The sequence below is a fragment of the Hypanus sabinus genome, chromosome 23 (genome assembly GCF_030144855.1).
Source record: "Hypanus sabinus isolate sHypSab1 chromosome 23, sHypSab1.hap1, whole genome shotgun sequence".
NCBI lineage: Eukaryota > Metazoa > Chordata > Chondrichthyes > Myliobatiformes > Dasyatidae > Hypanus > Hypanus sabinus.
Window position 1 is genome coordinate 15,484,273 of NC_082728.1, and position 14,559 is coordinate 15,498,831.

General features: G+C 43.4%; 1 protein-coding gene across 2 annotated transcripts in view; it reads left to right on the forward strand.

Moving 5' to 3' along the window:
* The first annotated feature begins 11,183 nt into the window (after nucleotides 1–11,183).
* map2k6 (mitogen-activated protein kinase kinase 6) overlaps nucleotides 11,184–14,559 on the forward strand; it is a 135,864-nt gene continuing 132,488 nt past the window's right edge. For both annotated transcript variants that reach the window (XM_059949054.1, XM_059949055.1), the window contains exon 1: nucleotides 11,184–11,486. In XM_059949054.1, coding sequence (XP_059805037.1) covers nucleotides 11,468–11,486 — 19 coding nt within the window. In that variant the 5' untranslated portion in view covers nucleotides 11,184–11,467. The remainder of the gene's footprint in view (nucleotides 11,487–14,559) is intronic.

The window sequence follows — 14,559 nt, forward strand, 5'->3', positions numbered from 1 at the left end:
CTAGCCCTCCAAAACCCTCCCATCTATGTACCTATTCAAACTTCTCTTAAATATTACAATTGAAGCAAGCATGACACTTGAAAAATTGACATGTTAGACATTGGCCATATTCTGACCTCATAAAGGATTGATTCACTGAATTACTCTCGTTTAAATTTGCACTTTGTTCAGTTCTTTTGGTTGTTTCCCCAAATTATTCGATATTGAAGCTTACCGAATATTGAAAGGCCTGGACAGAGTGAATGTGGAGAGGATGTTTCCAGTAGTGGGAGAGTCTGGGACCAGAGAGCACAGCCTCAGGGTACAAGGACAACACTTTAAAACAGAAGTGAGAAGGAATCCGTGGAAATCATCGCCACGGATGGATGTGGAGGACAAGTCATTGGGTATATTTAAAGCAGAGGTTGATAGGTTCTTGATCTTATCAAAGGTTATGGAGAGAAGGCAGAGTAATGGGATGAGAGGGATAATAAATCAGTCATGATGGAATGGCAGAGCAGACTTGATGGGCTGAATGGCCTATTCCTGCTCCTACGTTTTATGGTCTTAAGTTAATTTAGGGACACCCAAGCCATACTTGTACTGCTTCCATCTATTATTTTCACTGTTCTTCCTGCTACCTAGTTTGAATTGGATTCTCTGCAGAACTCCCATCCTTTCTAAAACCTGTGCAGACTTTTGAAGTATGACTCTAGAAGGTGTAAGAAAGAAGTCCCACCACTTCCAAGCTGACCATCAGTTGAATGTTAACCAACTTAGCTCGTTTTTGCCTGACCTCTTTGCGTCGCCCATTTAAGGAGGGCAAAGGTGACCTTTTGTCAGCTCTCTGCTTGCTGGTTTTGCTGACTAGAGAGAGTCGTGTTCTCATGCCTGTCTCTTATACATTCGTTCACCCATCCGGTTACAGGACCAAAATCAGAAACACTCTCAATCAGCTACTCATTTCAAAGAAAACTTCATATTCCTGAAAACAAATTGCAGGTGGTGCCTTTACTCCCTTATGGAACAGTGTATCTAGCTGCTCTCACAAGTTTTTTACACTAAACTCTCCAATTAACAAAGGAGGTACAACTAGACCATATACTGCCACAAGGAAGCAGTATCCATCGTCGAGGCCCCTTACCACCCAGGCCAGGCTCTCTTCTTGCTACAGCCATCAGGCAGGAGGTACAGGAACCTTAGTTCCCATGCCACCGGGTTCAGGAACAGTTATAACCCTGCAACCATCAGACTTCGGAATCAGTGTGGATAACTTCACTCACCTCAACTCCGATCTGATTTCACAACCAATGGACTCACTTTCAAGGATTCTGCAACTCGTGTTCTCAATACTATTTCGCATGATTTCTCTTCTCTTACACATTGGTTGTTTATCGGCCATTTGTTTATAGATTTTCATAAATTTTACTGTATTTCTTTATCTCCCTGTAAATGCCTGCAAGAAAATAAATCACAATGGTAGCATATACATACTTAGTTAATAAATGCTACTTCAACTTGGATGCCTCCTCATGCCTGTTTCATCATCCCTCCCAATTCCACTTCCACCGTCCTATTCTCATACTTCCCACACACACGTTAATTAGCCACAATTCACATGAAAGGAAACTGCATTCCTTAAGTTCATTGGCTACTTTGCCTCTAGAGCGTAGATGAGAAAAGAGGTGGCAATATATAATAGATTCAAAATAATAGAACAATAAACACATCACAGATCGTAGACCTTTGGCCCATCAAGACTATGCTGAATAGCTGCCACCCAGCTCGTCCCAATTTCCCACGTTTGGCCTGAATGCCTCTAAGCTCCACACTTCCTCATACCTATCCAAGTGCTTCTTCAATTAAACTATTGTACCTGCCTCAACCACCTCCTCTGGGAGCTCATGCGTAAAGAAAGTCCACCTAGCTCTTCCTGGATTCCATCGAACCCAACTTTCCAGACCTTGGCCAGTCTGCTGTGTGGCACCTTATTGAATGCCTTGCTAAATTCCAAATCGACAACATCCACTACCCTGCTCTCATTTACCTTTTGGTTACCTCTTTCAAAAAAAAACTCCAAAAGATTTGTCAAGTATGACTTTCTACATGCTGCCTCCTAATCAGACTCTGTCTATGCAAGTGCTGGTTGACAACAAAGCTGGAAAAATACAATAAGATAGGTCACTTTTTGTTCTTGTTTTTGTAGCTTATTCTCCTCAAACAGCTGTCTCCAAACTTACTCCACGTGCCTCTACCGTATTCCCCACTCTGCCTCCATCTAGCATTTTCCTGGTACTGCCCTTTCATTTCTCTCCCATACCTGGCACATCCCGCCTGTCATCATATACCCCTGCACAATCCACCGACCAACTTGGACCCTTCTCTCAATGGTCCCTTTCTCCACGTTACACTGGCCATCTCCCCCTCCCCAGAGAGTCCTGATGCAAGGTTTTGAACGGAAACGTCAAGGGACCCTTTCCTCCTACAGATGCTGCTCAGCCTACGGCAGATTGCTTGCGGCTGGGTGCTTGACGGTTGCCATGGACTCGGTATCCTGTACAGCTTGTCACCAGCTCCAATCACAGAATGACTATGAGACGGATCTTGCTCTGTTGTCCTCACACGCACTTGCTAATCGCTTGAAGCAATTGTCAATAGAGACACACGACGAGATTCTCAGCACTCTGGTATCACATCACACTGCAACCTCAGCTGGCTGATGAACCAAGCATTTACAGATGGTTAAAATCTTTTCACAATATGTTGAACAACAGTCTAAAACTTGTCTACCTTATACTTCTGAATAGTCATTTGGCAGATTCAGAAAATGCAACTTGCTGGAATGCTCCCAGAGGCTACTGTCCTGTCATGAAGTGGTCATGTATGTATATATCACAGATACAGGACAGGCAGCCAGACGTAAACCTATGATTACAATCATTTTTATTTCATGAGTTTTTACTAGTTTTAGTGCTTCATTTAAGGGGCGATAGGGAGGGGCAGAACTCTACTATGGATGGTCCTAACCCTGGCTGTGAAAGGAGGAAGGTTGACCGTCGGGCTAATAATCCCGCCCTGCAAAACCCAGAGCTCCAGAAACACCGAAAGAAGCTCCAAGGCATCTTCAAAGATGGGCTACACCTAGGGACAGAGGTCTCTGGTGAAATACTGTTGGCAGCCTTTGCCCCAGTCGGGGTGATGGCTCAAGCAGACAGGGGTAGTGTTTCTGATGAAGGGGCATGTCATGTCCAACCTGAGGCAGCTCACTCACCTTTGGTCCCCAGCGGGCACTCAGCTCTTACCTGTGCCTCCAAGAAGCTGTTTGCATATGACAGTGGCCGCACCCTGGGACACCGCTTCCGCAGGTGGGCTAAACCAGGTGAGGGTAGACAGCAGTTCTCACGTTCTGGCGAAATAGGGACATGCAAAGTCTGCCCCAGAGAACTGGGCGGAGGAGACCAACAGTGAGATCCAACAACCGAGAAGACAGTTCTGCAATGCTTTGTGGAGAGCGAGGGGCACGACAAGGTACAGAATAAGTCATGGTCATTCACTGAACCCCAGGAAGACCTCAGCTGTGATGACTACTCCTACCACTGAAGACGGACTTCTGAGGTCAAGAGAGTGTGGAACTGCCCATTGCAATGGCTTTTCCACTTAAAAAAACCCTGAAACTGCCATTGTCAGATAAAACAGACATCCAATGTTTCAACAGAGCACACAATCCCTTTTTCTGTCACTCCATAACACAGCCTTTGATTGCTTTTTTTATAACTTTATTTCCTGCCTTCATGTATATTTTAAAATATTACAGCGAATCATTAAAACATAATATTTTTGTGGAACTTTTCTTTTTTTAATTGTGACATCCGCAGAGGGAATGTCTGCCCTGTCTCAAGGCAGTGAAACACCACTCAACACAGAAGCAGCATTTAATAGTAACCTAAAATAAAAACAGAAAATACTACAAATACTAGCAGGTCAGACTGCATCTGTAAGACCATTCAGCCCATCCAGTTTGCTCAACCGTTCCACCATGGCTGATTTATTATCCCTCTCAACACCACTTGCAACCTTCTCCAAGCTGTGAAGCCCTGACTAATCAAGAACCTATCAACTTCCACTTTAAATATACCCGGTGGCTTGGCCTCCACAACTGTCTGTGGAAATGTATTCATACATTTAAGATGAGGAGGGCAAGTTCAAAGGAGATGTGAGGGGCAAGTTTTTAAAACACAGAGTTTGAATGCCTGGAATATGCTGCCCAGGGTGGCTGTGAAAGCAGATATACCAGGGACTCATGAGAGACATTTAGATTGGCACATGAATGTGAGGGAAATGGAAGGATACGGATGTTGTGTGGGCAGAAGGGCTTCGTTTAGTTGGCCATTTTATCACTAATTTAATTGGTTCCACACAAAATTGTCGGCTGAAGGGCCTGTTCCTGTGATGTACTGTTTGTTCTATTTTCTATGTTCCACAGACACCCTTTGGCTAAATAGACAATCAGGTCAAAGAATTGTAACCCTAGTTTCCCTCTGCAGATAATGAGGTAATAAGTAACTAATTATTTAAACTATTTTTGTCTTAAATATAATTAATAAGAAGGAAAATACTTTTTGGGAAACTTGCATGAGTAATGCTAACAGGCAGCTTTGAGAGGAATGGTGGTAATGCTGTGGTTAAAATACCAAACAAGTAATGTGGAGATTTGAGTTTACTTCCCACTGTGGCAGCTGTGGAATTGCAGTTCATAATCCATAATTAACATTAAAATATAGTAAGTGTTAAGACCCTTATATAGTTCACCATTACCCTTCAGGAAGGGAATCTGCCATACATACTTGGTTAGGCATATACTCAGTGGCCACTTTATAAGGTATAGGAGTGGACAATGGTGCAATCTTCTGCTGCTGTAGCCCATCCAAAGCAAGGTTTAACATGTTGTGCACTCAGAAATAATCTTCTCCAAACCACTGTTGTAACGCATGGTTATGTGAGTTACTGTTGCCTTCCTGTCACTTCAAAGCAGGACGGCCGTTCTCCTCTGACCCCTCTCATTGACAAGCCATTTTTGCCCACAGAACTGTCATTCACTGGATGTTTTTATTTGTTTTTCATACCATCCTCTGGAAACTGTAATGTGTGAAAATCCCAGGAGATCAGCAGTTGTTGAGATACTCAAGCCACCCCATCTGACACCAGCAACCATTCCACAAAGTCACTTAGATCACGTTTCTTCCGTAGTTGATGTTTGGTCTGAACAACTGGACCTCTTGACCATGTTGGCATGCTTTGATGAATTGAGTTGCTGCCACATGATTGGCTGATTAGATACTTGCATTAATGATCAGGTGTACAGGTATACCTAATAAAGCAGACACTGAATGCATGTGACTCCACACATACCAATGTGTTTGGATCTGAAATGCTTTCAGAAATGGTTTAACAGGTAACTCAGTTAATGGCCACAACGGATGGAGAATAAGAGAAGGTCTTCCCAGTAACGCTCAGTTCTTGAAAAATTAATTAGAAAACATGCCTTAGAGCATATGAAATGTCCCAATGAGATAAAATGCTCAAACAATATGTAAAGATAGCTCTGGTATTGCGTAGAGTGTTGGGAAATGAAATGGTTGACTATTTTCTAAATGGAGAGAAAATACAAAAATCTGAGGCAAAGTTACTTAGGGGCACTTGTGCAGGATTCCCTCACGGTCAATTTGCAGGTTGAGTCTGTGACAAGGAAGGCAAATGCAATGTTAGCATTCATTTCGAGAGGACAAGAATATAAAAGCAAGGATGTCATGTTGAGACTTTATAAAGCACTGGTGAGGCCTCACTTGGAGTCGTGAGCAGTTTTGGTCCCACTATCTTAGAAGGGATGTGCTGAAACTGGAGAGGGTTCAAAGGAGGTTCATGAAAATCATTCCAAAATTGAATGGCTTGTCATATGAAAAGTGTTTGATGGCTCTGGGCCTGTATTCACTGGATTTCAGAAGAATAAGGGTTGACCTAATTGAAACCTATCGAATGGTGAAAGGCCTTGGTAGAGAGGATGTTTCCTTGTGAGGGAGTCTAAGACCAGAAGACACAGCCTCAGAATAGGAGGGGCATCCTTTTAGAATGGAGATAAGGAAGAACTTATTTAGCCAGAGAGTGGTGAATCTGTGGAACTTATAGCCACAGGCAGCTATGGCAGCCAAGTCTTCATACATTTTTAAGGTAGAGGCTGATAGATTCTTGATTGGTCAGGGCTTGAAGAGAGTGGGGAGGAGGAAATGCAGGAGATTGGAGCTGAGAGGAAAATTGGATCAGCCATGATGAAATAGCAGAGCAGAGTCGATGAGGTAAGTGGCCTAATTCTGCTCCAATATCTTATGGTCTATTGTCCAGCATCAGACGTAACTATCATTTCATAGCAATTGTACTTTTAAAAAGTACATTTCAATGACTTAGAACACAGAACATTATGGCATTGCACAGGCCCTTTGGCCCACAGTTATACGCTTTTAACCTAGTGTAAAATCAATATAGCCTTTCCTTCCTATATTATCCTCCATTTTTCTATCTAAGAGCTTCCTAAATGTTCCTAATGTGTCTACCACCATCCCGGGTAGGGCATCCACGCACCCTCCACTCTCCGTGAAAAGAACTAACCTTTGACAACCCCCGCTATACTTTTCCCCAATTAGCTTAAATTTATGCCTCCTTGTATTAGCAATTTCTTCCCTGGGGAGAAGTCTCTGACTATACTCTCTATCTACACCTCTTATCATCTTGTACTGTGTACTTCTGACAGCTTAAGCCCTTTGTCAACTCCCCAAAGACAGAATCTCAGTTCGATAGTGGTACTTGCATTAGGAATCTTGTAAATGGCTTTTATGAGAATCCCAGATTAATCGTTCATCCTTTCCAAATTGATTTTTGAATGAAATTCTCTCTCAGTGCTAAAAAGCAGCTGTGACATTATGTGGATTGTTTAACTCAGATACTATACACTGGCAAGTGTTATAGATCAAATCCCAATTCATGGTCCAAAAGGAGCCTAGTTGGAAAGGGTTAGGCCTGAAAGTCAAACCCATGATTGGCGAGTGCTGGGGTGAAGCTTGAAGTTGGCAGTTCAATGTCCGAGAGGACTAGAGGCCTGTCCTGTCTGTGTGGGTAAGGGGGTAGGAGGGTGGAAATGGGCGTGTTTTGCTGTCGTTGTCTTGCTTTGTTTCGTTACCGTTGCTATTCGTGGCGTTCATATGGTGGGTGTGATCTGTTGGCGTCATAATACCTGGTGAAATCTGTGGGCTGCCATCAGCACATCTTCGGGTATGTCGATTGCTGACGCTTGCAACGCACTTCGCTGTACGTTTTGGATGTGTGGTTTACACTTAATCCTTCTGAACTACTGGGCCGCAGCAACCCCACAACCCTGGTTAACCCTAACCCTACTGATCTACCTGGTACGCCTTTGAAACGGTGGGAGGAAACCCATATATTCCACGGTGAGGGCGTACAGCGACTCCTTACAGAACACGCCAGAATTGAACCCTGAGCTCTGAAAGCATCGCACTAACCCTGACACTATGGTGGCGCCCAAGTACAGGTGATAAGTAAATCTGAATCTGAAGTCAGCAAACAGTTTAACGGTTGCTATGTTGCTGTACTGGTATGCCATACCCCTATCAACTGTACATACAGGATGGCATATGTAGATTGATAAGCTGGTCATTTTAGATCAGACCAGTAACATTGAGGGCTCAGGCCTCTTCTATTTTTGTTATTAATATTGTGGATTACCAAGGCGGCAGGGAGATTCAGAAGGTGTAATCTCAAAGCTCTAATATTGACTTTGATTTTAACTCGAGTATTGCCATAGCAACAACTTTGATACTGCTCTTCTGTAACTAAATCAGCATCTTCAGTTCCTTTGGGATACAACCTGTCTTTATAATGCAGTTTTTGAGGATACAAATGGCTCTCCAGGAACTCTCACTTCCTCTTCCTAACCTTTCGCGATTCTTGGCTTTTCATCTCCGCAATCAGAAAGCATACAGCGGACACTGAAGAATCACGCATTTCTGATACCAGAAATGCATCATATCTGGGCATCAACATCTCTGAAGATCTATCCTGGGGCCAACCTAATTATAATGGAGGCGCGACAGTGACTACATTTCATTAGGAGCTTGCAAAGAGTTGGTATGCAACCGAAGACTCCAGCGTATTTCTACAGATGTACCATGGGGAGCATTCTAACCGGTTGTGCCACTGTCTGGTAATGGAGGGACCTCAGCACGGGATCTTTGAACACTGTAGAGGGTCGTAAACTCAGCCAGCTCCATCATGGGCACCAGCACTGAGGACATCTTCAAAAGATGATGCCACAAAAAGGCACCCACTACCCAGTGTGTGCCCTCTTCTCTTTGCTACCATCAGGGATGAGGCACAGGAGCCGGAAGACACATACTCAATGAGGACAGCTTCTTCCCCTCTGCCATTAGATTTCTGAATGAATAACTATCTAACCCATGAGCACTACCTCACTTTTTTTTTGCTCTCTTTTTGCACAAGTTAATCAATTTAATGATATATGTTGTTCCTTTCCGTGCCTTGTGGCACATTGGGCGAAAACCTTACCATTCCTTTAGCATTTTTGTCTGTTTTTAATGAGTCTGAAATATTAGCTCAACACTCATCCTAACATGGATGTAAAGTGTGCAAGGAGCTGTACGGATTCGAACCCTCAACCACTCGCCTTGTCCAGTGTGGATGCCACTATGCCACCAGCAAACATATATATATAGGTAAACACACACACACACACACACACACACATTATATATATATGTACACACACACATATAGTAATGGATTTTGGTTAATAGAGCTGTGAGTTAATTGGGGCAGCAGCTTATTTGGAACAACTCTTACAGAACAAAAACAAATTGAGATAATAGTTGGGCTCCCCTTCATTTATCTGGGATGCTATGCCTCTTAATTGGGATAGGACACTGTTGCCAAACAGGTTCTAACTAGTGTCAGCCGGGTGCACTGGCGTGGACGTGAGACGCTATACCATGCTGAGAGGGAACCATTTTGAAATAGGGTCAGTTGCGTGCGTTTGTGTTCAAAAAGCAGTGATTTTTGTCACTGACAGTTGGCGAGAAATAAGTAGTGAGGCAACTTGGAACCGTTTCGTTCACTGCAGTTTCAAGCATTCGGGCTTAGAAAAATGGCCGGCAGTGAAAATGGAAAGATTTCAGTACTTCAGCAAGTTAGGCACTATGAAGAACTAAGGTACTGACAATCATCTTGAATGTTACAATGAAAAGGAAGATGCGGAGGATGCAGACGTTGATAGTATTGTATGAAGGCAGACCATTATCTGCATGAGGTGACAGCCCTGACTTTGATCATGGCGTACACTTTATGAATTCCTCTGTCAATAACAACTAGGAACTAATGCACAGCTTTATAGTACTGTAGTAGTATTGGTGGTGTTCTAAATTTGTTCTGCATTTCATTTAAATACATAATTTGTTACTCAGTTTGTCTTTTTGATACCTTTTAAACTATTTCCATTAAATTTTGGTCTACTGGTCCAAAAGGTACTGGTTCCAACATGTCTCAATTAACCAGAAGCTACTACATATGCATTATTGTAATTTATAGTTTTTTTTTATGTATTGCACTGTACAGCTGTCAGAGAACAACCAATTTCATGACATATTAAACGTGACAGTGATTCTGAACTCACAGTTGTGGGCAAGTGGAACCAGGCCAACATCGAAGGAACCTGAGAGAGTGATAAACACTTCCCAGTTCATCCCAGGCTTGTCACTTCCTTCTATCCAATACATTGTCAAGGTGCATTGCTTCAAGGGTTCCTGCTGCCCTGAATATTCCCTTTTATCTCTCCTTCCTTCTGGATGAAGCTAAAGGCCTTAAGTACAGCTTCTCCCCCACGGCTATCAGACCCCTGAACCAATCACGTCCCTCACATTCCCTTCCCGGTGATGCCACCGTGCTCTCGGGCTTTTAGATCTCCCTTGTCGTAGAGCACTACACACAGAAACATGCCATTCAGCCCATCTAGTCCATGCCAAACAATCAATCTGCCTAGCCCAAAACACACAAAATGCTGGAGGAACTCAGCAGGCCAGGCAGCATCAATGGAAAAAATACAGTTGCTATTTCAGCCCTGATGAAGGGTCCCAACCCAAAATGTTGACTGTTTATTCCTCTCCATAGATGCTGCCTGACCTGCTGAGTTCCTCCAGTAATTTGTGTATTTTGCTCTTTGTACTTATTGTTGTACTGTTCAGTCTGTGAGCTTCACACAGACTAGGAATTTCATTGCACCCAGGCGTATATGACAATAAACTAATCTGAAGCTGACGGCCGAGATGATAAACATCTCTTACATTGTGTTGTAAAAATAAATTATTTTATATTTATTTATTTAGAGGGACAGGGCAGAACTGGCCCAATGAGCAGCACCACCGATCCACCCAAAAACACTAACCTGATCATAAAACAATTTCCGATCAGCAATTAACTAACCGGTGCCTTTGGACTGAGCGAGGAAACCGGAGCACCCGGAGGTAACCCACGCGATTCACAGACGGTGCAGGAACTGAATGCATTATCCAGGTCTGAGTTCCGATAAATCAGTTTATCAAGCCCACTGTTTGACAGGAGGCCGAGATTACATTTCACAACTTTCATGCGCTATTTTACAGAATCCATCTCTACGAGATACCAAGATGTGCAGGAGGGACATTGAAAACAATCCTACAGTCACCTGATTTAGTTTGCAACACACACACACACACGCGCACAAATTGATGTCAGTGAGCGGATCGTATCGGCCTGAATTGAGTGGAACAAAACCAAATCCGTGCTTGTTATCTGCAGATGTTAAAGAAATTGCCCAGGATCAAAGTGACTGGGACGAGAGTTCAGCTGACATTAATGAATTATCTACGAGTTATGTACCGGATTCTGCACGGGTTCTGCAACAAGCCTATGCAAATATACTAAAACACAATTTTAAACAGCGTGTCTTCATGTAAGTAAGTGCATTTGATGAAATATACTCCTGCCCACCTAGTTTGAGATCCCCGAGCGTGCGGACTACAATTCCCAGAATGCCTTCTCCTCCAGCAGGAAGAACGCGATGACACGCTGAGAAGTTTGGAGCTGGTGAACTGAGCTCCGGCCGATCATGTAGCTGCAGCTCCGTAATTACCGAAACGGCATTTTGCAATTGCAAACCTTCTGCTCTTTGCAGCCTGCTTCCGAGCTGTGCAACCGGCCATTCCCTCTGCACAGCTCGCATCTGCAAGAAATCGGTCGGGGATCCCAGGTGGATGAAGATTGGGAGGCAGCAATTTTTTTTTGCATCTTTGTTGCAAAGCTGAAAAGGCAAAGTCTTTTGTGATTCCCCTCCCCCTCCCATTCCCAGCAGGGGGAAAAAAAAGAGGAAAAAAAAATGTCGCTGTCAAAAGGAGGTAAGGTTTGCAGAGATATATGGGGCGATATCTGAGGAGAATGCAAAAGGAGCAACATTTTATGCAAAATGCATTGATGCACCTTGAGCTTTGCAGTTTCAGTGCTAAGTTTCAAGGCTTGCAGAGCTGATTGCATTTCCTGTTTTAGCTGAACATACCGAATTTGCATTTTGCAGACAGGATCTTGAGGCTGGGTTTTGCTGTTCAGCTGGTCTCTGACGTATTTGCATTCCGATTACTGAGCTCAGGGTGCTTTTTTGCAAACAGATTGAGGTGCTTATGCATTACGTAAGGCTCTGCTCAAGTGGGTGGTGGTGGGGGGGGGGGGGTAGCGTTTAAATGCGTTGCATTGATCAACAGAGATGCGTGCAACTATAATAATTAGGATTAAGGACATTGTTTTTAAACGCGAGCCAAATCGGAAAAAAACTTCGCAGATTGTTCCCTCCGAACAAAAGTGCAGCGCACAAGTCGCTTTGTACTAGACAAATTGGCGAAAGTAATTTAAAAACTCGGCAAAAATAAGGTAGCGATGCATTTGGAATGCACACAACTAATGCATTTCATATCAAGTTGCAAACTACAGCAAAGTATGCCGCCTTCGAATTTAATTCTGCGGGTGGTAATGCTATTTCGCCTGTTTCAGCGCCGATTACACATGATACTTCAAACTATTCGAAGAGTTATACTAATATTAGACCTCGACACGCTCGGGTTTTCCTGCCAGTGTAAAATCATCCCATGTCCGCCGCTGTTTCTGTGAATTGGCCATTTATCGCCTGTAAGCACAAAGACTTGGGGGGGGGGGTGCATCTGTTAATGAGATGGTTGCGGAGATAGCACAAGCCCCGGCGGCTCTTTGGGTGCCCGACTGACCATAGCGGAGGGTTGCCTCCGCTCCATTAATTGCCACTCGCCTCTCGGCAAAAAGTAACCAGAGCCGGCCCCCCGTCCCCTTTCAACTGTGTGCTTATCAGGGCGCGGGGTGCAAGTGTTGGGAATGGAGAACATTCCCATTGTTTTGGAGAGTTTGCATCCGGCTCCAATGGAGAAGCGTAGAAGAGCCGCCCCAACATTGCGATCCCCTTCCCGCCTCACGCCGCAGGAGACCAACTTTCCTTTTCAGCCATAAAGTTGGTGTCAGAGTCTGGCGACCCGCTTTGCATCCAGTTGTGTCATACCGGTTTAGTTTTGTTTTCCTGTGGCGCCTTTTAGGAGACGGATCTTGTCTGGGATGTTGCAGATGTGGAGAATGTCCAGTCTGTCGGGCAGTATCTAGAGAGAGAGGGTGAGAAAGACAGTGGTCGGCAGTTGGAGATCAGGGGGCAGAGGCAGGGAAGCGAAATATGAATGGAGATCCTGAGGGATTCATTCTTTCCTTATGTGCCCTGTCCTGAGGGATTACCCGGCCTTAATGATGAGGGAGATCTTGCACTGGGCCAAAGTCTCACAGTAAAAATAATATCACCAATATGTGTCGTGAAATGTTTTGTGGCAGCAGTGAAGTGCAATACATAACATACTGAAAATGACAATGAACAAATATGCAAATAAGTATTGCAAAATAAGTGCCACCTATTGAAGGAGGCATTTCTTATCAGAAAATATTCAGAGTCTTTGCCAGTTTTTCTGTACTCCGACTAGGATGTTGAGTCATTTCAGCCTATTCAAAGCTGAGGAAGGAGGCAGGTAAATGTAGTTAAGGCCAGTGATTGGATGAGCAACCATTTTATTGAGTGGCAGAAGTATGAGGCCTATTTCTGCATCTGTTTTGCCAAGTCCTTAAAAGGGATGATGTTGAAGTAAAATGGTAGAGACGTGAATTGAAACAACAGATATATTTCCTGAAATCATTTAATGTGGGGTGGAGGGCTTAACTCTACTGTGTGTTGGCATGTCTTCAGAGACATGCCGTGGTACCTCGTACCTTGCAAGCCGGCAGGCAAAGGAAGTGCAACATATTCTCGGGACTGCACTTAAAACGTTGGCGTGGATATTTGTGCTTGAGTCTTTGGGCAAATCGTCGGACTTGGAGGAGAGGATGGGTGCTGTGTTACTTCCGCTTCCAGTTCAAATTAAATTTATTATCCAAGTATATATTTGTCATTATATACAATGCAGATATTTATTGTCTTGCGGACAATCCATCCCTACTTATCGTTCTGTAAGTTGCATCAAAATTACCCCTTGAGAAGGGAGATTTGGCCACTACAGTTGGGGAGATCACATCTGGATCCCACAGGTGAGAGACAGGGTTGTTATCATTGAAAGAGCCAAGAACTGCTGTAATCAGTGAGAAAATTGAGAACAATTAAAAAATACTGCAGAATTTAAAAAGAATTAAAATAATTAAATTTTTAATAGTAAATCTTTTGTAAGTTCTTTTGAAAGAGTGCTGAGAAAATTTACAAGGATGTTGCCAAGACTTGAGGTCCTGAGTTATAGGGAAAGGTTGAATTTATTCCCTGGAGTGTGGAAGAATGATGAGAGATTTGACAGAGGTATACAAAATTTTGATGGGTATAGATAAGGTGAATGCCAGCAGGTTTTTTCACAGAGGGGTAAGAGTAGAATTGGATGTCATGAGCTGAAGGGGGAGATGATGGGGGAACTTCATTCAGAGGGTGGTGTGATTCTGGAAGTTTAAGAGAAGTTTGGATAATCCAATACATGCTTGGAGAGGTGTCTGGTCCAGGTGCAGGTCAACGGCGCTAGTCATGATATAGTGGATAATTTCTGTATTGTAATATTAACTTTAACTTTACGGCTCCTATCTCATCCATTGCATTAATGTGCTGTCTTTCACATCTACATGGTGAGCCAGCTAGTGAATAAGCAACGGCAAAGTCCAATGAACAGTGCATTAACCACTGGATGATCTCTTTTAGTGGGTTGGAGTGAGGCAGTAATCTTAAAGAGCAATTTTTAAAAATAGAGATAATTATATAGAATCAGAAATTTATTAAGAGAGGGAGATCATGCATTCCTTTGCGTCTATGAGGGCAAATAAAATCTACTGAGTCTGATTCTGTATGCTTGCAGCTTTGGAGGTAATCACACCTTAAATACTCCC